Source organism: Molossus molossus, unplaced genomic scaffold (genome assembly GCF_014108415.1).
Source record: "Molossus molossus isolate mMolMol1 unplaced genomic scaffold, mMolMol1.p scaffold_m16_p_1, whole genome shotgun sequence".
Classification (NCBI taxonomy): domain Eukaryota; kingdom Metazoa; phylum Chordata; class Mammalia; order Chiroptera; family Molossidae; genus Molossus; species Molossus molossus.
The window spans coordinates 210,361,507-210,386,688 of record NW_023425344.1 but is presented as its reverse complement, the minus strand read 5'-3'; the positions used below and the strand labels follow the sequence as shown (position 1 = coordinate 210,386,688).

The 25,182-nt window shown below is 45.1% G+C and overlaps 1 protein-coding gene across 2 annotated transcripts in view; it reads right to left on the bottom strand.

The window, feature by feature from the left end:
- SAMD4A (sterile alpha motif domain containing 4A) overlaps positions 1–25,182 on the bottom strand; it is an 80,071-nt gene that overhangs the window by 42,318 nt on the left and 12,571 nt on the right. Inside the window, exon 2 of one of the 2 annotated variants that reach the window (XM_036266869.1) lies at positions 5,431–5,694. The exons of the other annotated variant lie outside the window; for it this stretch is intronic. Coding sequence (XP_036122762.1) covers positions 5,431–5,694 — 264 coding nt within the window. The remainder of the gene's footprint in view (positions 1–5,430; positions 5,695–25,182) is intronic. 2 annotated transcript variants of the gene reach the window in all.

The window sequence follows — 25,182 nt, the reverse complement described above, 5'->3', positions numbered from 1 at the left end:
GAAAAACAACTCAAAGCCCCAAACCAGCTACTTCAGAATAGGCAACATAGTTCCTCTGCTATGGAGAACACGGCTGCATCTACAGACTCCTCGGAAAAGGCAGCTGAGCACATTTTCATAGTCACTGGTCTGCTCCACTCTCAATTGCTATGTTTCCATCAAGGTTACCTTTATCACGTCTGAATCCAAACCACATAACAGCCCCAGTTAACTATATTTTTGTACTAACATAAGACCACACATCATAGGTATACCCAGTTAATTTGTAATGGTGAGGCTGAAGCTCGTATCAAGAGAAACAGACCTCCAGTGTCTATCCGTCTCACTGACAGCTGCAATGAGAGTCTCCCTCTTAGGAGCCCATATGAAGTCTCCCGCAATGAAGTCCAATACAGGTAGACACAATGTTTTGCTGCACAGGTGGGGACAGAAGGCTGGGCCAGCGAAGAGCACGGTCCACTGCGGTCCTGGCTGGCACGCCTCCCCCGGAAGGTTCTACAGGTTCCCACATTCACCCTGCCCCATTCTATCCCCCCAAACTCTTTCTTCTCCTCTATGTCCCCTGCTGCCGACGACACCCTGAGCTATGCAGACGTCCCCGGCAGAGACCTGGCACCATCCTAGACCCCTCCCGCCCTGCTGCTGCCACGTCCCATCAGCGTACATGCATTCCCCCGGGGTCTCGTGAGCACGCTCCACCGTCTGTACTCTGGGTGCCAGTGGCTTCGGTCCAATTACATTTCCTCCCCAATTACTGGAATTTCTTCCACCTCTCAGTTGGCCTCCAAATCTAGATTCCCCTGTTCCCTTCTCGCTTTGATTTATCCTCCACCCTGCTGCTAGGGTCCTATTTCTAGTATGCAAATCTAAGCAGGTCATTCTGCTGCTGAAATTCCTTCAACAGCTTCTACCAACATCAGGAGATAAGCCAGAATCCTTCATGAAGCCCGGCATCGGGATTTGCCCTCTCCAGACCCCTGTCCCATGTGTCCTTAACACTCAAGCCACAGGACCTACTTGGCCAAGCTGCCTCGTGCTCTCACACTTGCTGTTCCCCCTGGGTAGCAGAATGCCCTTCCCTCACCTTGTGTTTGGCTAACCTGTGGTCATGCTCTGGGACTCAGCTCCAGGCCGCTCGTCCTCCGGAACTTCCCTGGACTTCCCTGACTTGACTTAGGGCCCTTGGTACCGGCCCTAACCCAAGTCTCCTGGACCAGATGTTTTCACAGCTGTGCATCAGGTACTGTTTGTTTCTCATGTGACAGTGGGTCCCTCGAGGCAGGAACCATCTCTTTCCCCTCTGCCTCCCCAGTAGCTAGCCCGAAGCCTCCCTCGGCAGGTGCTCAAAAAGTCAACGGACTTGAATGAGGACAAATGGAAGCCTGTTCATCAATCTTTCTCCCCTTCTCTCTGCTCCCATATAACATGGCCACATCACCCATCAACAGCCCTGGCCTTTGGCTACGTCTTTAGTTGTTGAGTTTCCACATTTCCGAGGACACAAGGTTCACACGAGGGCAAATTCTACCAATGGAGTCTCTTCCATATCTTCTCTCCTTTCTAGAAAATTGCGGAAATGTTTTTCCCCCTCTTGGCCACCTGGAGGCTTCGGGCGTTGCAGGAGAGAAGAGGTAGGAGAGAAGGTTCCAGCAAGTGATGCTGAGGGGAAGGGGGATATTGTGAGTTCAGACTCAGAATCAAGAACTGTTCCCCTGGGATAAGTGACGTTTCACAAAGAACAAGGACAACTGGATTTAGAAACCGCAACCAGCACGTTCAGTCCAAACATGTATAAGCAGTAGCCTCCACAGGGAATGTCGGGCGGAGAAACTGTGCTATTGCTGCTCAGGATCTCACTCTGTCCACTGACTTCTGGTTGAGTAGCTGATCCCATTCTTCCCTTGGCCTGGGATGTTCTGCGGGATCCCTGCCCCAAGGGCCGGCTAATCTGTGCTCTGGAGCTGATTGAAACCTTCAGGGTGGATATTTACTATAAAAGGAAAAACAAATCAAAGCAGGCAGATGATGTTAATCCTCTGAGAGCAGGAGAGTGGTCTAGTTGGGAGAGAATTTAGCGAGAATCCCTGGCAGGGAGCGCTGAGGCAGAGACAAAAAAAGGGCGAGATCGATGTTTGTGAAAAAATAAAAAGAGCAAGAATGCTGGGCCGTGAGCCTTATTTCACACTTTTGACCCGAGAGGCACATTCCTAAGGGACAATTCGTAGCCAAATCTGGCCACTCTGCCCGGATAAAAAGGGAGAAAGGGATGAACGCAGTGTTTCAGCAAGGTATGCACAGCTTTGGCAACAATGATGAATTCACACTAAATTAAACTCAATTATGGTGACTTTTTATTCTTTCCCCAAGGTGTGGGGTGAGGGCTGACAAGCCTTCCCTGGAGATCTGGAACGCCTCCAAATTCTACTATAGATTCCTAGTTGTTCTCGTAAACGGGGCGTTTAACAATTAGAGAAATAGCAAGTAGATGATGGCATCCGAGGTGCGGCAGTGTGAAGGGGCTGACCGCCTGCCACAGGGCTTGGTCACAAGCAAGAAAGAGATGCGAATCCGAAAGGCAGTGCTGGTTCTTTTTAAAAGCACTTCATCAGATTTCATATTTCATTTCTCAGAAAGTAGGAATTAATTTGGAAATTTAAGCCAGCATCTTCTCTGGGACCTGGGAATCAAATGACACACTCCTGGGACAGGCTTGTTAAGGCTGCTTCTCCTGGGAGGCCATCCCCAGTGGTGGCCACCCCATGAAGACACTTGACAAGGCAGGGCTGGGGGAGGGGCACTCGGGTTGCACAAACACTGGCCCCAGCTCTGCTGTTTTGGGACGTGGATGTTTCTACTGCAAATATACTTTTCCCACAAACAGACTCCTTCATTGTCTCTCAGGTTCCTTCATTCCAATATGTTTTGCCCTTTAGTTTGCTAAGGGCTTTATACTTTAAATCTCAATCCAATTCTCTGGGAAAAGAACAGTTCAATAGGTCAGCAAAAGGTGGACACACATAGAAGAGAGTCATCCAGCCACCAAATAGCCTGTTTTCTGATCACCCCCTCAGGCCAATGAAGAAAATCTTGAAAAAAAGATCGTGTCTGTCATTTCCTGATGGAAGACGCTCCAAGGAGTCAATTCTCCTCAATTCTAAAGGAAGGAATTGAAGCTTATACAGTTTATGGGTTAGTCCTTGAACTTTGGAATATTTTGGCTTTTATTCTAAAACAAGGATAGGACATTTAGTCAATTTTTCTTTCATTTCTTTCTCTTTTTTTATTCCTTACTCAAGGATAGTTTTCTATTTATCATCAGATAGCGTGGGAGGAAAGGAGAGAGAGAAACATTGATGTGATAGAGTCACATCGACTGGCTGCCTCCCGCATGACCCAACCAGGGCTGGGGACGAACTGCAACTGAGGTACGTGCCCTTGACTGGAATCGAACCTGCAACTCATTGGTCTGCAGGCTGATGCTCTAACCACTGAGCAAACTGGCCAGGGCTCATCTATTTCTTTAAAAACGTGCTCTCTTTACTCATTTCTCACCTCAAAATGCCAGCACGCCATGAGCACACCTTTGCCTACTTTAAGAGAATGTCTAAGGTGTGCCTAGGCTTCCAAAAAGAAAAGGAAAGGAAGAAAAAGGAAGAGGAAGTAAAAGGAAGAAAGGAAGAAAACACACCTCCCCTACGGAGGGGTGGGCCCAGCATTCTTCGCTGCGAGAGGTCTGTATCCTGGGGCATGGCCTTCTCGCCGGACCTTCCTTAGCCTTCAATGCAAAGGCAGGGCCTCCTTCCCAGTTACCAGTTAGAACCACACATACAACTCCTTGGAAACATGCCATCCAGACACTCCACTTTGCCTGGAAAAACCTAGTCCCGAGCATCGGCTGACTCTGCCTCCCTTGGTCCCTCAGGCACGTTGATGCCCCAGTGACGGAGGCCCTGCCGGCTTATCCAAAGCACGGCTGAGCCTCACCTGCTGCCCACCACCTGGGCGCAGCTGCTCGAACACATAACCATGTAGCATGAACTCAGAAATGGCTTTTGCTAAGCCTCCACTATTAGGACACATTTCCCTGAAAACCGTGAAAGAGAGAGAGAGAGAGAACGAACACATATCCCCTTCATGCCAAAATGAGCCATTGTTTCTACTGACAGTAAACACCTTTAAAGGCACATTGGCATCCCCAGAGGAAAACATCGGACATCCCACATGCTCTGGGCACTCAGCACAGGGCCCACCAGGGGCGGGGGTGGGGGGTGGGAAGCACGCAGGCCGGGCAGCTTGAGAGGAAGGGTCGCGGTGGGCACAGGGATGTGGCTTCACACCTGCCTCGCTCCATTTTCAGCCTGGTGCTCTCTTACCACTGGCACCTTTCTGGGCACTTGTGGGGACCTTCCCATGCCAGGCTTCCGTGGCAGGGGGGGGACTCGGCACAGAGCCTCCTACATCAACACTGACCCCTTTCAAGGGAAAGACCAGAAACAGCAGAACCCCAGGACTACTAATGCCAGCAAAGGGAGGGCTCTCAGAGCCGCCAGAACCAGAGCCCCCGAAACATGACTCGCTATTGTTTCTCCATCCAAAATTGTTCTTCGTGTGTCTCTGCCGAGCATCTTTCCCCAAGGACTTCCCAGCCCTTAAATAACTGGCGTCTAGAAATTCAGAACGCACAAATCCTCTCTGAACCTGTCATGGGTAATTTGGAAATCTCTATCTCCTGAAGAGTACCTTTAGAAGAGGGTAGATTTACAGGGCAACGTAGGAGCATTTATTTATGCTGCACAAAAGGTCTTTATCATCTGTATGCAAACCTGTTATCAGGCTTAAAAAAGGCTGTCAGCGATTCCCAGTGATATTTTCATATCCCTTCAACAGCTGCAGAGAAAAGGGTTGAAAGATTTCTTTGGATATCAAAGGAAAAGGGAGAGAGAAAGGAAGCACTACTACAGTTCTGCATTAAGAGAGGTTTAAAAAAAGATCCTGTGGTTTGTTTTGCTAAATTATTGACGGTTCCCTGGCCATGGCAACACATGGCCAAGAAGGTAGAGAAGGCTCAGCAGCTTTACAAATAGGGCCGATCGAGCAACATACGTGCGAACAGTAGATCCTATCAGTGTTGGCTGCGGCTCATTTGTTGTCTGCAAGACGTTGCATTAAAAACAGTAATTAATCAAAGAGAGCGCTGACCTCTTTTGCTCTGGTTCTTGCTGCCCAGGTTTTGGCAGGAAACCCCGGAAGGGGAACCTGAGCCCTTTCCTCCATGGTCCCCCTGGAGCTCTGCAGTGGGTGGACCCAACGCATGAGCCTGGGAAGAGGGGTGGGCTCCTTCTCTCTTGCTGACTCACTCTCTTTTCACCCTTCTGACTCCAAACAAAGGGAGGGACTCTGTTCCCAGTGGTTTCTCATTCAGTCACTCACCTTTCATACCACTACCTTCTTCTTGGAATGTGTTACGAGCAGTGGTCTGATCTTCTAAGTGTTCACTCCCACCACTTCCTGAAGAGGCTACACTGCTTTGTGGAGACAGGGGGGCATGATCGGATGGGAGGCACTGGGGTCCTCTAGCTCGCAAGTCCTCATGAGACATCCATCCATGTCCTAGAGGCTGGTTTGGCACATTCATGGGTGGGGTAAGGGACACAGATCGTTTCAAAGGGCTGTGGTGTGCCTGGCCTGAGAGAACTGGAAAATAAAAATAAAATGAAATAGGTTATTGCCCCCCCTTTAGCCTGGGCCGAAGAAGTACCCACAATACCCCTGAGAGAAGCAGCCAGCTGTCCCACGACTCCAGCAGTGGTCACAGAGTGTGAATACAGGCCTGGCCTGGTCCTTCCCTTGGGGTGGATACAAAGGATCCTGCCTGGACCTCTTGGTGGGTTGGGTCTCTCCAAAGAGTCTGTACCTACAGTGCCCACATCTGTGACCTTGGCCTTTGTGGGCCGGGATCTGGTTTTAGTTCTATCTCTAGAAATCAGGATTCGTATCAGTAGGCCCATAGATCAGCAGAGACTTGACAGCCTGGCAAAGTGGCCATCTTCCAAGAGTGCAAAAAACGTGTGCTGGCCAATTTTTTAAAACACACAAAAACTGGCATTACGCATGTCGCTAGGGTCGACGTCCTGGCCAGCAGGGATCTCTGCTGCGCTGAGCTAGAAGAAGGTGGGCTAGTCCTTCCAAGCAGGAGTCAGGGGGACTATCTCCTCTCAAGGGGGCGTAGGTTCAGCAAGGGCCCCAACACTAGCACAGATCTCAGGGAATGGGGCACGGGCAGCTGTGTGTGAAAGGGGCGATTCTTTCCCGTGGCTCCACAGGTTAATGCCAAACTTTATATTGAAAACACTTCCAGGTAACAAGGCTTTCATTCAGAAGCCAGCGGGGTGAGCACCGTGAGCCGGGAATGGTTTTCACCAGTACGTTCAGCACAGTGGGCAGCATATGCGTGGCCCCTGGTTTTAATTCCTTTTCCAGAAAACTAGAAAAAAGCAACACAACTCGCATAACTCGCCAAATTAAATTGAGGTCATTCAAGGGAGGGGTTTGACCAAAACCAGCGCCGAGGGAGCCGGCGTTACCCTGGGTTGGTTTTTCTGGGTGTGTAAAGTGACAACTTCACAAAAGAAGTCTATTCAGAACATGCTCTCAGCTCTGCTTCCTGACAGGCCCGGTTTATTTTGACTGCTGCGGTGCTAACATGGAATCCAGCCACATGCATTTTCAAACATTTTTCAGGGAAGCCATTCAGTTCCATCTCAGGCTCTGTCCCCTCCAACGAGGTATTTGCTCTCCCAGGTCTGGACTCACATGTCTTTGCGGGTGTGAATCCTGCTGTGTTTTTTGGGAAGTAGACCTGACGTCCCATGCAAGAAGTTCTCCTTGCATTTCCGGTGGGGCAGCACCCACAAGACCTTGCTAGCAGATTACCTTGCCCCCACTTAAAAAGATAAATACCAGAGCCCAAAAGGCGGGGTGTTCTCAATAAAGTATGTCTGGGATGCCCTGGCTGGTCTGGCTCAGTGGTTAGAGCGTCGGCCTGCGAACAGGAGAGTCCCAGGTTCGGTTCCCGCTAAGGGCACGTACCTCGGTTGCAGTTTGTCCCCGGCCCCAGTTGGGGTCGTGTGGGTGGCAACCAGTCAATGTGTCTCTCTCACATCGATGTCTCTCTCTCTCTCTTCCCTCCTCTCTCCCTCCCGCTCTATCTGAATATAAATGCAAAAAAAAAAAAAAGTGTCTGGGGCAGTAGAGGTGTGGGTTGGTTCTGGGGGTCAGCTGGCACCCCAGGCCCTGAGAGCAAGGGGCTCACACTGCTGGCTATCGTCAGTGTTTCCATTTGTCCTCCTGTGGCCAGAAGGGCAGCTTTGCGTATGGAAGTGGCACCAGCAGGAGGGCTAGAAACTTCTTCATTAACAAAAAAAGAAAAAGAAAAAAAAAAAAAAGAAAAGAAAAGAAAAGGGGAGGGAAGCTGCCAAGTTTAGTATTTGTAATCTGAAAAGTTTCTAATTTGGGTAGAGTCTGTCAAAGGCAAGGAATGATCATCTAATGTAAAAATATGCAAAGGGAACATTAAAATAAAATGTTTTTGACCCTAACAGGCTGAAACAGCTTGCATTTCCACTAAATAGACCAGAAAAGAAACTATTTAAAAAGGCTCCCTGGAAAATGCATTGCTACCTGGTTGGATCAGAATTAGCAAGGGGGTCTGGAGTGGGGAGGGGGCAGCAGCAAAAATGAAGAGAGAAGCCAATAGGAAGGAAAAGCCAGACATCCAGAAAATCCATTTCATGCCTGCCTAAGTATTTACATAAGATTGGGTAGACTTTTAGGGCTACCCGAGTACTGGACATTTCAGCTTAGACGTCTTTGTTTTCTGTTATCTCTGCAGTTGTTTCAGAATATCTGGTGGATGCTCTGAGTGGTGCCAACCAGGTGTGCCCCAAGTGGGCAAGGGGCTCCTTTTCACAGCCAGGATTGGAGTGAGCCCGAAACCATAGAAACAGGCCTTGCCAGAGAGGGAAACACAGCTGGGAGCTGGGGGAACCCTTAGCACCTAGCCTGGTTGGAAGGGATCACTGCATTTATAGCCATGGGTGCTAACACGGCTAAGATCCTTAGATGCTAAGAACAATACCGCACATATGTAGTGGAATTCCATTACTGAATGGAGCCAATTTGCTTCTTTCAAAACTAAATTTAAAGTCCATGTCACCTCCCCACTGATGGGCATCCTTGGGGAAGCTGGGAGACCACTGGCTACTGACGGGACTTACAGGGATTTATTCATTGAAACCTACACCCATTTCCTCACACATCTCTGAGCTTAACTGAAGTCACAGGGGATATGGTATGAACTTGGCCTCTGCCTCTCATAAAACATCAGTCAGGCTTCAGGTGCCAGGGCCTTTGCCCAGTGATTTTCTACAAAAGGCCCCTGCCTGTCTAAATCATAAAGACTCCCACAGTTGGCACCAAATTCAGAAATGTCTCCTTAGGACCACCCTGCCATAGCAACCCAGCAAACCATCTCACACTGAACCTCTGATCTTCAGAGAGGGCCATGGCTTTAGGGTCAGGCTGGACCTACACCTCAATCGAAGGAAAGTCTTGCTGGGCACATGGCTGGTTTATTTAAGGAGCACCGAGGCCCCGAGGCAGTACAGGCTTATCCACCTGTGGGAAGGGGACTGAAGCAGGCGACCTGCCAACAGTGCCCTTTCGGGGTGAAGACTAATCTCCAGGTAGGGGGAGGAGCGACCTCAAAGCCAGCTTCACCATTGTGTTGTGTGCTGGAGTATCCTGGCCTCAAGTGGCAGAGGGAATAGCAAATGCCACAGCGGGAAGAACGCAAGGAGACAGGCCACCCCATCGTGGAACTAAAGAGGTGGCCGACGGCACAGGCCTGACGGCTGCCCACTGCTCCGCGTTTTTTTTTAACTAAAAGAACTCATCTGAAGTGCTGATAAACAGAGGGAGAATTGATATTCAGGCAAAAATAAATCCCTTTTCCTATGAGAAGGGAGGAGAGAGAGTGAAGACAGACTTCTGAGAAGCCTTTCAGGGTTGACTCGCTGGCCCAGAGTGACTGCAGGTAGAGGCGGGCCTTCTGAAGGTTCTCGCTTGCGGGGGGCCATGCGGCGGACAACCGCTAATGCTTCATTCCCATCTAAGCTGCCCCCAAGTCCTGCTGAAATGATGCAGAATGAAGTACACCTTGAAAATAAAATCTCAGTCTAGACTGGTAATCGGCAGATTCCAGTAGAACTGAGGCCCTGGATCTCTACTGCATTTGTGACTTGATAACGGTGAGAGTGAAGGGCCAGCGTGTCTCAGGGTGGATTCATCATATTGAAAGTCACACTAAAAATTACGCAGGGAGGCAAAATTGTGCCTCTCTTGCTCTGAAAAACTGAAGCTAAAACTTGATATTGTGTACAGTATAGAATTCAATACTGCTTATATTTTTAGAAACCTCTACAAGAAAGTTCAGGTATGTACACATATATATGTCAGTAGAAAACTAATTTTGGGGACCCCCATAAATTCAGGTGAAATAATAATAAACACTGAGTAAGTAATTTAAATAAGAAAAAGCAGCTAAAAACAATGTGTGATGAGGGTACAGGAGGTCTTACAATCTGGCAATAACGCCTGTCATCCATCAGGGCTAGCCAACATCTCCAACCTCATCAAACCTTCGGGGTTCTCTTTCATCTCCAAGCATCTTTCATATGACTCCTTTCGACACCTTTTTAGGGGAAACTCCGATGCCTGGCTCTGGGTTCTGTTCTTTAAGTACCTTCTTGAGAGCCTGGGCATCTATTTATTTCCCATTTCTTTTCACCAACTCTGACTTCTGTCTCAATTTGTAATTAGTGAAATAAAATTTAAGAAAAAGCTTTTCAGGATATTTAGTGCTCTTTTAAGAAAATGAGGTATAACTACTTTTTTCCTGCTTTCTACGATGACAAATAACAGGGTTTGTGGAAAGACAAAGCCTTGGGAAGTGGGCCCAAGTACGCCTTTGGTTCACCGTCCGGTTCAGTGTTATACCTCACTGTCAGGAAGGGAAGTGAGCCCCATGAGCGAACAGTCCAGAGAGCTGCCGCCTGACTCTTACACCAGCCTCTATCCTAACAAACTTCAATGGAGATGTTTTAAAGACACATGACACAGTTTTCTGCTCTCTTTAAATGTATATACACTGAATGCAACTTATGCTTTAAAAATTATTGTTAGGAGCACAGATTCATAACATTTTAGAGCGAGAGGCGCCCTGAAAGACGACATAATTCAGTAATTCCCAAGTTGCGAGCTCTGGGCCCCTGGGAGAATCCCGATGCCACCCAGCCTTGTTAGTGAATAAAATACTGTGCTATTGATTATCAGTGGTTTTTACATGTATGTAAAGAGTATTAGAATGAATAAAATATAAATTTAAATGTTGCTGAATTTATACCTCTTTTTTGTCATTTTTTAAATCAGCAGATTCGAAGTACAAGTATTGTTTTATGAAGACTACGATTGTTTTATTTGTTAAGAATTGAGTCATGAACTCAATAACCAAATGGAGACGTCCACAGGCAATATCGGTGCCCTCAGGACCTCATGGGCTTCAAGTCCTCTGTATGCCTTTCATAGTTATTCTGTCTCCTCAAATTCGGTCAACCATTCTTTCTCACTGCCGACACTGAACATTTCCATCTATTTCCAGGCTTTACGTTTTTTCTAGAGTCTAGAATCTAGCTGGCTGAAGCTGATCCCCCCCCCCCCCCAAATAAGGACATTATTCCCATACTCCGAATGTCATCCCTTCCTCAAACCAAATAACCTGTGTTCTCAACCCAAGCCTGGGTTCTGCACCCTCCTCAGGATTTCATGAGGCTCAGCCACATAAAATTTGCAATTTTAATTTTTTTTCTCCCTAAGCTAGTCTCCCCATTTCTAACCTGAGAAGCTGTCCTTCTCACAGAAAAAATCTGTGCTTTGTTAATTTTTCAAATTCTAGATGCTCATGAGATAAAACTCAATCCAATTGTTAGCACAACTAAACTTTTCAAAAAGAACTCATTCCAATTTAGGCATTTTAGAAAGTGGAATGAGGAGATTAAGCATTTGCATATGATTTAAAAATATTACTCCAGAACTTCTTTCCTGAATTAAAAGGTTCTGGCCAATTTCCTACTCTGGTGATATATGCTGTGTGTGTCCACTTACTAAGAAAAAACACGAGGAATATTCTACTTGTATATTGCTAATGGTGTATTTTAACATAATTTCTAGGCCTACTCCCAAAAGAAATTCAGAAGTATCAGTAGAATTTTTGCTTAATACGCCAATCTAAGGGCTCACAACATACAATTCTTAAGTTTTGCTGCAGGATATGGTTTGATAGTTGTCAAGTTTAAAGGAGAAAACGCTCAACCCATTGTCAGCTGCAAAATAGCTGCTATTCTTTCAAAGTTATTGGGGAAGTGTTTCTGTTCATGCCCTTGGGTTAAGGCTTGCTCAATAAGCATCTTTCAGGTGCCATCCCAAGAATTTCTTCTGAGAGCACCAATTTCAGAGCATCGAAGGAACTGCTGTTAAAGGCTTTCCATGTTCAAAGAGTTGAGTTCTGCTAACACCACTTGTATGAATATTCCAGGTGTTTGCTTAAAAAAAAAAAAAAAAAAAAGCCGAGATTTTAGTAAGGCTCAGGGCTGAAATGACATCAGACTCTGACTCCTCTTCTTTAGTTGGTTTTGTGGAAACCACAACCAGTAACCTGAGGCCCTGTGGTGGGAATCTTCGGGGAAGAAAAGATTAATAGGAGTGTAAAAATACATTTTTAAAAAACCCCCCAAAACACAAACCAAGATATTTGATCAGTGACATCATGCAAAAAAAGACAAAATAACACCAGTCGCATTTATGGCCAAGTACAGACTTTGTGTAACGTGGGAGGTGGGGGGGGGTATTAATTACTAAAGTTAAAATTAACATGCTCTGCCCTCATTGCTTCAAGAAACAGATTAAAAGCAAATCTGGAAGGTTATATGCCTCAACTCTGCATGCTTGATCTCTGCTCCTTGTCCAAAGGTTTGGAAAACCAGTGCTCACAACATCTGGACACCAGAAGATGATTCCCCCACACAGCTTCAGCCTCCACCTCATTCTGGGGGAAGAACAGAGAACATGCTACAAAGCCAAGATGTGGCTGGTGGACGGGGTGTTCCCGACAAGCCGAACAGGAAGCCACACACTCTCTGGGAAGAGAAAGCGTACGCCTGCCCGGGCAACAAAGCCAAACAAATGGAGACTCCGGAGAGGAGAAAGCCATACAGAACAGCACAACAAGGCTGACAGATACACACAGCTAAACCTCTTCTCCCCATGAAATCTCATCTCCATACGGTACTGAAGTGAAAGCATTCTGGTGCAGGGAAAAGTGCCCGGGAGGCTTCCCCAGTACGCTGAGTCTTGCTCGCTGGTGTCAGTTCTTATTACCCTAAGGACGGCTCAGCCTTTGGGCAGAGCAAAGATGTATGTTTCTGCCTTCACATTATCACTTAAACATTTGGGCTTTTAAGAAGCAAATTAGAATGTTTCTGGCAGACTTTTACAGCTGCATTAATCTTCGGTACATTTCATTTGTCCTCTCTTGTCAGTTTCTATAATGGCAAAACTGGGTGTCATCCCGTAGAAAACCTATTTTAGATAACTGCTGTTTGACGTTACATTGTCATTATTTATGAAACAAGTTAGAAGAGCAGCCGATATATATACATTTTATAGAAAACAGCAGGATTTTGCTCACACATTTAACTTGAACTCAAGCAGCCCTAAAAGGAAACTGCCCCAGTCCTCATTCCATTCTATCAAAACCAATGACATCAACGAGGGAAGTAATTTGACACCACAGAAGCAGATGTTTAAGCCAATTCAGGGAACTGCTGGATCAGCCCAGCCATTTCTGAAGTTCCTGTGCATTGGGTTAACTTCTACTTTCCTGCTTTGTTTCTTTTCATGTGTGTCATTACAGCTAGATTTACTTAACCTTGAGGTTTGTCCATGGAATTTCTGCTCACACAGAGTTGAACTAATGTCCAGAAATGAGCTAAGATAAAGCTGCAGGATTTGAATCATTTTGTTTATGACACCAAGTAAAGAAAATAATTGAGTCAAGCAAGTGGCCATGAGTGGATTTAAGTGGTATTTCCTTTATCGTTTCCAATGTTATCTGTAAAAAAAAAAAAAAAAAAAAAAAAAAGAAAGAAAGAAAATGCTCCAGTCACTCAGTTTAAGGAAGAGAGATGGTGGAGAAACTCAGAAAGATAGATGTTTGATGACAAAACTTCCCTCCTACCCATTTCTAAAAAGAAACCTCTCTCCTTGTAAGTTGGGAGCTCAGCTCACATGCCTGTCCAGGAAGCACTTCTTAGGTTTACAAAATGCAATGTCCACCTGTGTTTAACAACACCCAGGCTGCTGACTGAGCGTGGGTCCCAGCAAATCAGTCCAAGTTTGAAACTACAAATAGCCAGGGTTCCATGATTGAATGACCAAGCCACCCTCAGAGCATCAGTCTCAAGGCCACGGCCAGAGTCACCGAACAAATCATTAGGGTGTCCGTTTGCATCTTGACACCATTAGCAACACTTGTCTAAAGTGGGTCAACCACTTGAAGGGGGCTAGCAAAGAGTATTTTAAAATCTTGTCTACTAACACCGTCTTGAGCTGAACTCCAGGCAGTCCTCACAGAGGCAGGAGCTTCAAGGTTCTGAGTTAAGAGGGCAAAGTGGTTCTCAAAGGCCAATGGCACCAAGTAGGCAAGGACCGGCTTCACTACAAGATGCATGAATCCTACCGCCATTGGGGTCTCAACGCGGCACCAGCCAAATGCATGGCTGGTGCCGGGATTTCTCTGAGCGTGAAACTCTGAACCTTTGCCTCAATCAAGCAACGTATTCTTTTCTTTCTAGTATTAGGAGAAGGGTTATAACTAATTAGAAATATATTCTATAGTCCTAATTCTTAACTTAGTTCTTTGATAGAAGAATGAGAACTGGAGATTCTCAGCACTGTGGCTAGCAGGGCAATTGACTGATTAGCGAATTGGTTCTTGTTTTCATTAAAGCATTCAATCTAAATGTCAACGGTAACAATACACATTAATGACCATTTCAAAAAAAACACAATTTGAGCTTACATTGCTAATTAGAGGATTTTGTTGTGGTGGTTGTTATTGTTAATTAAGGGCAACCGGATGGTTTAGGGTCTCCTGGCTTCTTAATTATATTTGATTGAATCACCATGTGATGGAAGACAAGCCATTGAGGCTTCACACACCCCAATTCCCGCTTTCGCTTCAATTCCAGCTTCTCCTCGAATTCTAAACTGTCACAACCTGACCCTGTGGGTGTTGGAACACGGTGAGATTGGTACTGTGTTTGTAAAATTGATTTACTGTGGTCTGTAATTACACATAACGATTTGAATGTTTGACTTGGCACTGCATTTTTCATTTAAACCATCCTGTTCTTCTCTACCCCAGAGAAACAGCGTTTCCGTAATTGCTCTCAACTCATCTACTGGGGTATAATAAATCAGTCCCGGAATGAAAGACTTCCAGAGACACTGCAAGCATGAGGTTCCTGGCATAATTCCGCCCCCAGCACTGGCCGAGTTTAAGAACAGGCTCGAACAGCATGAATTTCTTATTGGATATGAGGTGGCAGGGCTATCAGAAGCCTTCAGATGCTAGCAGCAGAGAGAACCGGCCGCTGGACTGTCAGGAGGGCTGGGCCGAGCTCACAAGGCCAGCTCGACCCATAGGTCAGCACCCTGGGCTCCTCTACTTCTGGGTCCTCTTGTGGCTGCCACACAGACTGCAGGCGGTGTGTGTTCCTCTATTCCAGTCTGATATACCCTTGATCCGTATTATTCACAGCTTCTGAATCTGCAAATCCACCTCTTTGTTAAAATGTGTCTGTAACCTCAAAATCAACACTGGCAGCATTTTCATGGTCGTTCATGAACATACTCAGAGAGGCAAGAAATTTGAGTCCTCGCTGAGGCCCAACAGACAGACATTGGTCTGCTTTGCTGTTTCAGTCCTCACACCATAAACAAGTGTCTTTTCCCAGGTCTCTTTATTTCCCTGTTCGTCTAACTTTGGTGTTTTTCATCGGTGAATCTGCTGTTTAAGATGGCATGGTGCTGCCCTGGCCAGTGTGGCTCGGTGGGTTGGAGTGTTGGCCATACACCGAAAGGTTTCGGGCTTATTCCTGGTCAGGGCACATGCCTAGGTTGTGGGTTTGGCCCCCCAGTGGGGCACGTACAATGCTTCTCTCCCCACCTCCTTCCTTTCTTTCTCTAAAATCAATAAACAGATTCTCTGGTGAGACTTAAAAAATAGCCCTGGCTAGTTTGGTTCAGTTGTAGAGCGTCAGCCTGCTGACCAATGAGTCGCAGGTTCAATTCCAGCCAAGGGAAAGTACCTCAGTTGCAGTTCATCCCTGGCTCTGGTCGGGGTCATATGAGAGGCAACCAGTCGATGCGTCCCTCTCATGTCGATGTTCCTCTCTCTCCCTTTCTCTCCCTCTCTCTCCCTTCCACTCTATCTGAAGATAAATAGAAAAATATCCTCGGGTGAGGATTAAAAAAATAAATAAATAAAAATAAAATAAAATGAAATAAAATAAAATGGCACCGTGCTGAGGTGCTGGCTAGTGTTCCTAAGTGTAAGGCTGTGATGTGCTTTACAGAGAAAATGGACGTGTCAGATGAACTCTGTTCATGCATGAGTTATAGTACTGTTGGCCCTGAGTTAACGGTAATGAATCCAACAATACATATGAAATAAAATGTCTTTAAACAGACGCACACATAAAACAAAGTTATGTATTAATCGCTTGATGAAAAAGTTGTGAGTCTTGCAGGAACCTAACCCTGCATTTCCATTAGGAGCAATGATTCAATATTTGTGAATGTAAGTGTTCAGTGACTTCACAGAACGCAACTATTGCAAATAATGGGCATCGACCATATGTATATATTGATACAAACTCTTCATTCTCTTCCCATCCTGTGACATTTTGTCACATTTGCCACATTTTTGTCTTAGGCTAGTGGTTTCAACCTTGGCTGCACATTCAAACTCCTTGGAGCCTTTAAAAAATCCTGATGCCCAGGCCCCACCCTCGACCAAGTTATTGGAAATCCCTGTAGTGGGGTTGGGGTTGAGCATCTGTCATTTTAGATGCACCTGGGTGATTTTAACGGCTAACCAGGGCTGAGAACCACTGTCTTAGGCTACTTCTTTTCTCTTTTTAAAAGACATTTTTATTGATTTTTAGAGACAGAAATATCGATGTGAGAGCAAAACATTGAACTGGCTGCCTCCTGCACACCCCCTACCGGTATTGAGCCTGCAACCCAGGCATGTGCCCTGACCAGGAATCAAACCAGCAATCTTTCTTTTGGTGCAAAGGATGATGCCCAGCCGAGCCACATCAGCCAGGGCTTAGGCTACTTCTTACTTCAGTGACCCTCCAAATTCTGTCCCACATCCTGGGCATCTCAAACCTCCCGTTTGGCTGCTGCTTCTGCCTGGTCTTAAGAACATGCTCCCAAAGATTAGAGGCATCTTGTGTTTTTTTCAAGTGGCCTTTAAAAGACAACATACAACCCCCCCACAACATATTGCTTCTCCCACTAATATGTTGTTTGCTTTAGGTTCACAGGCAGAATTCTGCTTAGACCCTTCAGCCCAGGTTTTTATCACTCTTGACCTGCCCTCCAGGCAAAATAAATCATATTTTGGTACAGAATTCCAACCCAACTAATAATACCTGAGCAGAAATTTCTAAAGACTTCTTAGACAAATGTTTGGCCTTGGGGGCAATCGTGTCTAGCCTCTTGCTGTGGCCATTCACTCTCGCTGAGCACAAAGAGTGAGTCAGGGATCAGCCCAGGCCCTCTCTGGCTGTATCGGCTTCAGAAAGCTCTGAGCATATTTTCTCTTAGTCTGGAAACTAGGTTGGTGATAGCATAACTGATCCACAAACAGCAAATACGTGTGTTCTAGGTTCATGGGCCAGCAACAGCGGCATCATCTGGGAGCTTGTTAGAAAGGCTGGAATCTCAGGTTTCACCCCAGATCTACTGACTCAGGATCTGCATTTTAAGATCCCAGGAAATGTGTGTGCACATTCAAGGTTAGATGCACCAGCTACACACCCAGCTCTGACTTGCTGGCTGGACACTTATTCTCTTGATGTTGGGGTAGGCGTTAACCACAACAAAAGCAGCCTACTGAAGTGAGAAGAATTGGAGATTTGGTTTGGAAGTCATATAACCTTTCAGTGCCTCAGTGTCCCCTATTAGTAGATATCAAAGGGCTACATCAAGGGATTTAGGAAAATGTCAAATTATTTAACGTACATGAAAATGTTTTTGCAAACTGTAAAGTGCTATAGAAATATTAGTCATTAGTTGTCAGTATAAAAATAACCCAATATAAACTAACTCAATGGAAAAATCAACTCAAAGTACGAGCCAATCTAAGGACATTCATGGAGCATTTTCAGCAAAGTACGTGTGGTATGGAAAATATCTTTGCTTACTTGATAGTGTTTCACAGATTTACAAGATGAATTTTCCACCATTTTCATACCAAAGAGAGTGGCTTCCATGTGCTTTCAGAATCCTTATCTACACTGACACACTTTCCTCTCCCCAGTCGGAATAATCTCCCTTTGATTCAGACTCAACAACCTGGTCTTCCACCCAACCCACCTACCCACCCCGTATTTTAAGTGCTCACAGTTCATTTCTATTTTCTGAAGGGTCAGGGTATGCAAAACACTTCCTTTCCATGAAGTTTCAGTGTTCAGAACTTCTCATGAGACCTTCTCTTTGTCTTGGACCTTGGTAAGCAACACTGACAGCCTGAAGTCCTCACTAAAGATTCTAAGTACCTCTGTGATAATCAGAAGTCTAAGCCACGAACCTATCGCAGGTGGGTGACACTGGTTTCTTCACATGCAAAGCAAGCAGTTGGAATGGAGGAATTCACTCATTCATTCATTCATTCATTTATTCATTCATCTGACATGATGGAGTGCCCATCATGTGCCACACTCTAAAAGCTGAGGGCATAATGTTAAAAAAGCCATTACAGCCCAGTGGACGATCTCTCAGCCCCTTCCTGAGCCAATCTTCTGTGATGCTATTTATTAGCATCTTTGGGGCAATATCTTTTCCCCACATTATTTATTTCTCCATTTTTTTTTTTAAAGTCTGCCTTGTAACACCCATGGAAAGCCAGCCAGGGTGTCAGGGTGCAGGCGCTGCCAGCGGCTCACCGCAGGCTACATTCTGGAAAAGGGACGGCGCTGAATTAGCTCATTCCTCCCCCTTCCTGGCTCGGCCCAGTGCTCTCATTTCTCCTGCACATGTCGGGCTCTCATGAAAGTGTGCCTGAATGACAGAATGCACTGACTCCTTCTTCTATTTCCTTCCTGACCTGCCTGGGGCTGGTGATAATGTACTGTTATTTCCCCAGATGCAACCCAAAAGACCCATCCTTAAAACCTACCTTTCCTGGTCCTTCAACCTCTGAAGAGAAGGCCATGTGAGACTGAGCACAATATCCTCAGCTACCATTTGCCAATGCTGAGTAAGTAGCAAGTACTCGGCCAGATCTGTATGCATATTGCTCCATATACTCCTCATCTAATGTCTTCTAAGGCAGAATCTGACATTATTCTACCCCAAAGCACACACATTTCACAGATAGGAGGCTGAGGGGCAGACAGTAAGGGACTTGTCAGAGATCAGAAGACAGCTAGGAAGGGGCGAGAGAGAGCCAGGTTCAAAGTCTAAGGTTCTTTAACTTTCAAGCCTGCATTCTTAAGCCCAACATGGCTTCTCATGGCAGAAAGAACTCTGAGCTTAGACTTTCAGCTCTGATACTGAACTCTCAATATCCAAAACCCTGAGCAAGTCCATTGGCTCCTCCAGGTCTCCGTGTGCTTGTCTAGAAAATAGTTATAACAATGATAGTACCTCTTCTACCTCCCTCTCAGGATTGCTGCGGGATCACATGCTGCCTGCATCATCCATCCATCCATCCATCCATCCATCCATCCATCCATCCATCCATCCATCTATTCATCCATCCAATTTTGCTAAGCATCTGCCCTCTGCTGGGTACTGGGAAGGACGATGAAGGCCCACTAAGATGATGTATGAAAGATACTTTTGAAATGAAAAAAAATAAGAGTTGTTACCTTCCTAGAGAAAGATAAGAGGCTGAGGAGCAGAGAGTAAGGGGTTTTTCAAAGATCAGACAGCTAGGAAGGGGCAAAAGAGAGCCAGGTTCGACCACACGGAGAGAGCTTACGCTAACCTCCTTATTCATTCACTCATTCAACAATGAGTGTCTCTAGGGCATTGTGCTAGTCACTGGAGCTCCAGATGCCAAAAAGAGTATAATAAAAGCCAGGACTGCACAGATGCAAACAGTGTCTTCCATCATTTACTAAGCCATCAGGTGTATCATTCAGAAACACACAGCAGCTAGAAGCTGTAAGGTAGTGTTAATATTCCAAGTAACACTTCACATGAAGGTAAAGAACTGCTGAAGGAAGTACAAATTTTAGGTGATTTCAATTTTAATTAATTTGTCACAGTATCTCAAGGGCGAGTAAGTGCTTTTGAAGAGGTGGTAAGGGACCAGGACCAAGATGCCTCTCTGAATCCTAGCCCTCTGTTTCAGGCTGAGAGTATCGGGGGAAACATATGAAAGTAAAAAAAGCTCTTCTCTCTTGCGTCTATGGTAAATATGCATGTTGTCTCCTTGCAAGGTGGCTGTTCCATGCACTAATTTAAAATCCAGGCTCTGAGTAGCATGAAGATTCTCTATCACTGAATTTGAAATCACCTGCTCGACCACCTGGAATACATCTCTTTTCCATTTGGGCTTTCCCCAGATGGCTCACAAAGCTTATGGTTTGGGTCTTGTGTGGGTGTTCGGAGGGCAGAACCAGGCAAGCACCTGCATAAAAAGCCACACCAGAATCTTTTCTTTTTAAATTAGAAGCTGGAGGAGCAACCGACTTAAGAGAAACAATCTAGCTCTTTTTTCCCCTTCAAAGAGGTACGATAACCATGGTATTTCCCTAAATGAAAAGCTGTGCTTCGAGAACAGTTCCTCCTGAAATGAACACTGACTCCCAGGAGCTTTTCATTCCTGAATCAAGCCCTCAAGAGAATTGGCAGAGAGCAATGCCAATGTTTTATTGAAAAGTACATAGATGCTGCTGTTGTTTAGGTGCCCAATGGAGTTGGTCCTGATGGAATTTTAATGATGGTGCTACCTTCTTGGGCTCTGCCTCCAAAAATATTATTTTCGGAAGACTGGAAGGTGGAACACTGCAATTTGTTTTCCTCATTTGCTTACCCCCTCATTATCTTAGAATTCCAGAGCTTTAAAGCTGAAAGGAACTTAAAAAATTTTTGTTTCTTTATTGATTTGAGAGAGAGAGAGGAAGGGAGAGGGAGAGAGAAACATCAATGAGAGAGAACACTGATGGGCTGCCTCCTGCATGCCCCCTACTGGGGATCAGGCCCACAACCTACCTGGGCATGTGCCCAGACTGGGAATTGAACCGGTGACCTCTTGGTGCATGGGTCGACGCTCAACCACTGAGCCACACCAGCCCGGGTGGAACTTTAAAAATATAATTTAAGAATCATCTAATCTACCCCTTTGGTATTATTTTGTCTCTCTATCAGAGACCTGGAAAGATACAGCAACTGTCCAAGGTTACTCAACAAAGTTGATACTGAAGCTAAGACTAGAACCTCAATGTTTATGGTCTTCATGATTCATATTATATCAATAGTCACTGGTCGTCATATAAATGTCATTGATAGAGAGGAGGTAGAATAATAATAACTGTGATATAAAACAGATAATCCCACATTTAATACCAGAGTAATACATCGCAGGGCCTAAATGTTGAGGCCCATACATTTGTACAACATTGTAAACAGTGTAACTATCAGGAAAAGTTCCATCTTGAAGAGGGAGTTGTATAGGAGGTAAAGATATTTCAGATACTCCCCATTAAAGATATTAGTTTAACAGATTTATCCCCATTTAACATCAATGGCTATCAGTAGCATAAAATTTGGTTTCACTACCTTAATCCTCAAAGATTAAGATAACGAAGGGAGTTATTTATCGGGCTATAGACATTGTACAAAGAGATCTACGTTACATGTCTTTCATTCATTTACTTGACGTCTAACAATATGTTAGGCAGTATTTTGGTCAATGGAAGACTGCAGTGAACAAAACCACACCCTTGACCTCTTAGAATCTATATTCAACAAGTAAGTTAAAATAGACTTTCAATTTATGCAGATGTTATTCGGTTCCTTCAGGAAACTCACTAAAATGACAGCAAAGGCATAAACTCACATGACAAAGGATGCAGGAGAGAGATGAGAGGCAATGACAGTGGGATCAGCTTACCACTGAAGTCAACAAAATTTTGGAAACTAGGAACAGAAGGACATGGGATAACTAAGTAGACCATAGAAAGGTAGCATGCATTCCCAGAGCAAGGGAAATCATGATAGTTCACACTGCAGAACTCCCAACAGGTTCAGGACTCAGAGACCAGGTACCTCTGAAGGCAGAGGTGCAGAGAGGGGCCGAACATAGGAGGCTTGGTAGAAAGTATGTCTAGAATACGGGGAGACACTTAGATTCTCTCTCCCACCCTACACAATCAGGTGAGTCTCACCTTGGCACCTTTCTCTGAACGGCACTAGAACCCTAGAAACCAGGTCTGTATCTTCCAGCAGGAGAGACGGATTCCTTTAGGGGAAAGGACAATCCATTAAAAAAAAAGATTATAGCTGGTGATATGTGTGAGTCCCCAGCAAAGAATCAGGCCAGGTCCCTACTTAATCTCTCAGTGATGGAATTCACACACACAAGGTTCTAGTGCCTTCCTCTTAAATGAAAGAACTCTTGTTTGAGAGAAAAAAAACCTCCAAAGAAGGGAGCAGAAAAAGACTCCAAAAATCAACTGTAATATCTTCAGAGACGTTAGAAAACATTTTTCGCCCATGAAACAAGAACTGAATGCAACACAAAAAGGATCATTCAAAGAACAAGAGAGTTCTTGCAATTTGAAAATGTCCCAGCAGAGATTAAAAATTATTTAGTCAGTTTGGAAGATAAAGTTACAGAAATCATCCAGAAAATAGAACAAAAAGACTGAAAGCAGGAGAGAAAAGGTTAAGGAAATTAGAGGATCAATAGAAAAGACTTATTGTACAACTAAAAGGAGTTCCTGGAAGAGAAAAGACAGAAAATAAATGAGTGAAAATTATTTTTAAAATTGGAGAAAATTACCTAGAACTGAAGGAGCACACGTTTTTAGACTAGGAGGGCAAGCTGAGGGTAACAGGAGCAGCCAGGAGTAGGAAGATAAAAGGATCCAGGAAGGATGTCTTCAACAAAAGATCGTACTTAGACCCAGAGAGGACTTTCACAATCAATCATGGGTGATGATTAGTACTCTTTTTTAATATGCAAAATCAAGGCCAGAGAGGTTAAGGCATTTACCCAAGGTCACATAGCCAGTAATCAGTGGGATTCAAACCTAGGTTGGTATGACTCCACAAAGCATGTGCTTTGAACTGCAACCTGATATCTGAGACCTTTCTAGACTGATTCTGCCATCAAGAGCATTAGTAACCCTACCAGATCTGTGCTACCAGCACATGTTCTTGAACTAGCCAGAGTATAACAAAGGACGGAAGGTTGAGAAGTGTGGAGTCAATTATATGGTTCCCCCTTCAATCCGAGAAACCAGGCTGCACCCATTGCTAGATTTGGGAGGCGGATCCAAGCTGGGGCAATTGTGGAAAGTCAGGACCTGAGGAAAAACAAACATCCCCAGCACCAAAGACTCCAACACCACTCTGTGATGGGTTTAGAGACAGGATTCCCAGTGGAATCCTCACCACCATCATGGACTTGAGGTAGGCATTTCACTCAGGTTCCAACGGGACAGACTTGACATTGGGATTCTATAGATTCTTTAGGTTGAAGAGAAATCTAGGTGTCAAGCAGTTTTCCCCTAGTATTTCAACAGCTGAGCCAAAAGTCCATTCAGATCTTTGCCAGGCTGAAGATTCAAAGGAGCTGAGTCTGCACTGATTGATTAAAAAGAGGGAGAAGCAGACTTTCCCAAAGTCTGGATTCTTAAGTGCACCACCCTAGCAATTGCTTCCTTTCTCTAAGTCTGTACCACCGAGGGTGGCACAGTGGTCTCACGTGGTCAACATCTCCGAAGTAAACCATTTGCCCAATATGATGACGTTGCTGGCAAAAGTATCTTCTGGGTCAGGGAACATCAGCAGCCTTTTTTTGCTTGAATCACACTAGTTTGAGAGTTTGACTCCTGCGTGTATAAAGCTTCTTGTTCCTAAGTCATTACAGAGGCGGCCAAAGATGAAAAGCCTTGGTCAAGGATAGAAACATATCTTTTTTTTCTTGGCCACTTTGTGACTATTTTTCAGTGTAAAGACCCAAGCAGTAAACATGGAATCCTTTACTTGCTCTGTCCTTTAAGAAAAAGCACTTATTTCTTGTGTTGACCTTTCTAAAAAGTTTGTTCATGCAACTGCAAAAGGATGGAAGGCAGCTCACATGCAGACATGGAGACGTGAGCGAGGACGTGGTCACGAGTGTGACCCCGGCATTGAGCTATCCCAGTCAAGCGCTTAAAGAGCTTTTCTCTGAGCAACTGCTTCTCCGGCACCCCATAATTAGCCTGCTCTCTGAACTGCATACAGATGGAGTGGCTGGAGAAGAGGAGCAGGAGAATAACTCTAGAAGCAAATACAAATTATGCAGCTGTCTAGCCAGAGAGAGAAAATCACCAAGAGAAAATTAGGAAAAGAACCGGGACCTTTAAATCCTTTTGCACAGATCTATCTCATAGGCTTGAAAAGAAAGCCTCAAGCAACACACCATTTGCTTGCAGGACATCTACCTTCTCTGAGTACTGAAAACAGTCATTCCTGAACAACAGCGAGCTATGCAGCAAGGCTTGCGTTGAATTTAGGATCTGCAGCTCAGATGCAGATTTAGGGGCTGGCTGGTCTCAGTCACATTGTCGGCCTCATAGTCAAAGCAGAGGCACTGTTGGGAATCAAAAACTCTCTGACTTTGGAGTGAAGCACACAATGCTTTGAGATGCCAGGTGAATCTGGAGCTCCACTGCCCAAAGTAAACAAACATACAGATGTAGTCATTTTTACCCAAAGATGCCATTATGGTACTTGCAGTGCAGTAAGCTCTGACTTTCAGAATAAACACTGAATTGAGATATTAAAATTATCCTTCTAAACCCGGTAGAGTTAATAACAGTATCACAGGCACAGAATAATTCCTTGGATAACGACGAACATATGGGAATAATTCCCTTTCTCAGAACCTATCTCCTAGAGGCCTAATGACTACTCCAAAATTCCTCCAACCGTCCCAGCATGCTGCAGGCTGGAACGTTCTCCCAATGCAGCCAGTGGACGCGACCCAGGCTTTATTCTAGCCAAGCCCTTGCGTCAACATCTCTCCTCATCAAGCTCTCTCTCCAGCTCCTGGAAGGGTTCAGGAAGACTTCACTCTGCGTTTACGAACAGCCGGAGGTGGGAATGAGAGCCGCCACCTGCTCTGCCCACCCAAAGCCATATAAATGGGACTTGTTAAAAACAGCAAGCCAAAGCCAAGACGGTCACCTACAGAATTCCAGTTAACGAATCAGAGCGCTGTTATAGCTATTGCAAAATAACATCACCTGATGAAATCCTTTCAATATTTGGTCTTTTAAAATACTTCATAGATTAACTTTGACAGAGATTCTCCAGAGCTGAGGCCTTAACCTGATTTTTAAGAGTTCCTGCCAATGAAAATTTTTTTTAAAAAACCAAGACAATTTATACCCCTAATCATAGTTTTAGTCAATGGAAAAATTATTTGATTCAAAAAAAGGTCATTTCCAGCAACATTTTAAAAATACAGCACTGTGTACAGGAGGCTTGTAGATGGTATATGTCTCCTTCTGGGTGCTTCCCACCTTGAGACTAGTGATAGATTCGGAGAGT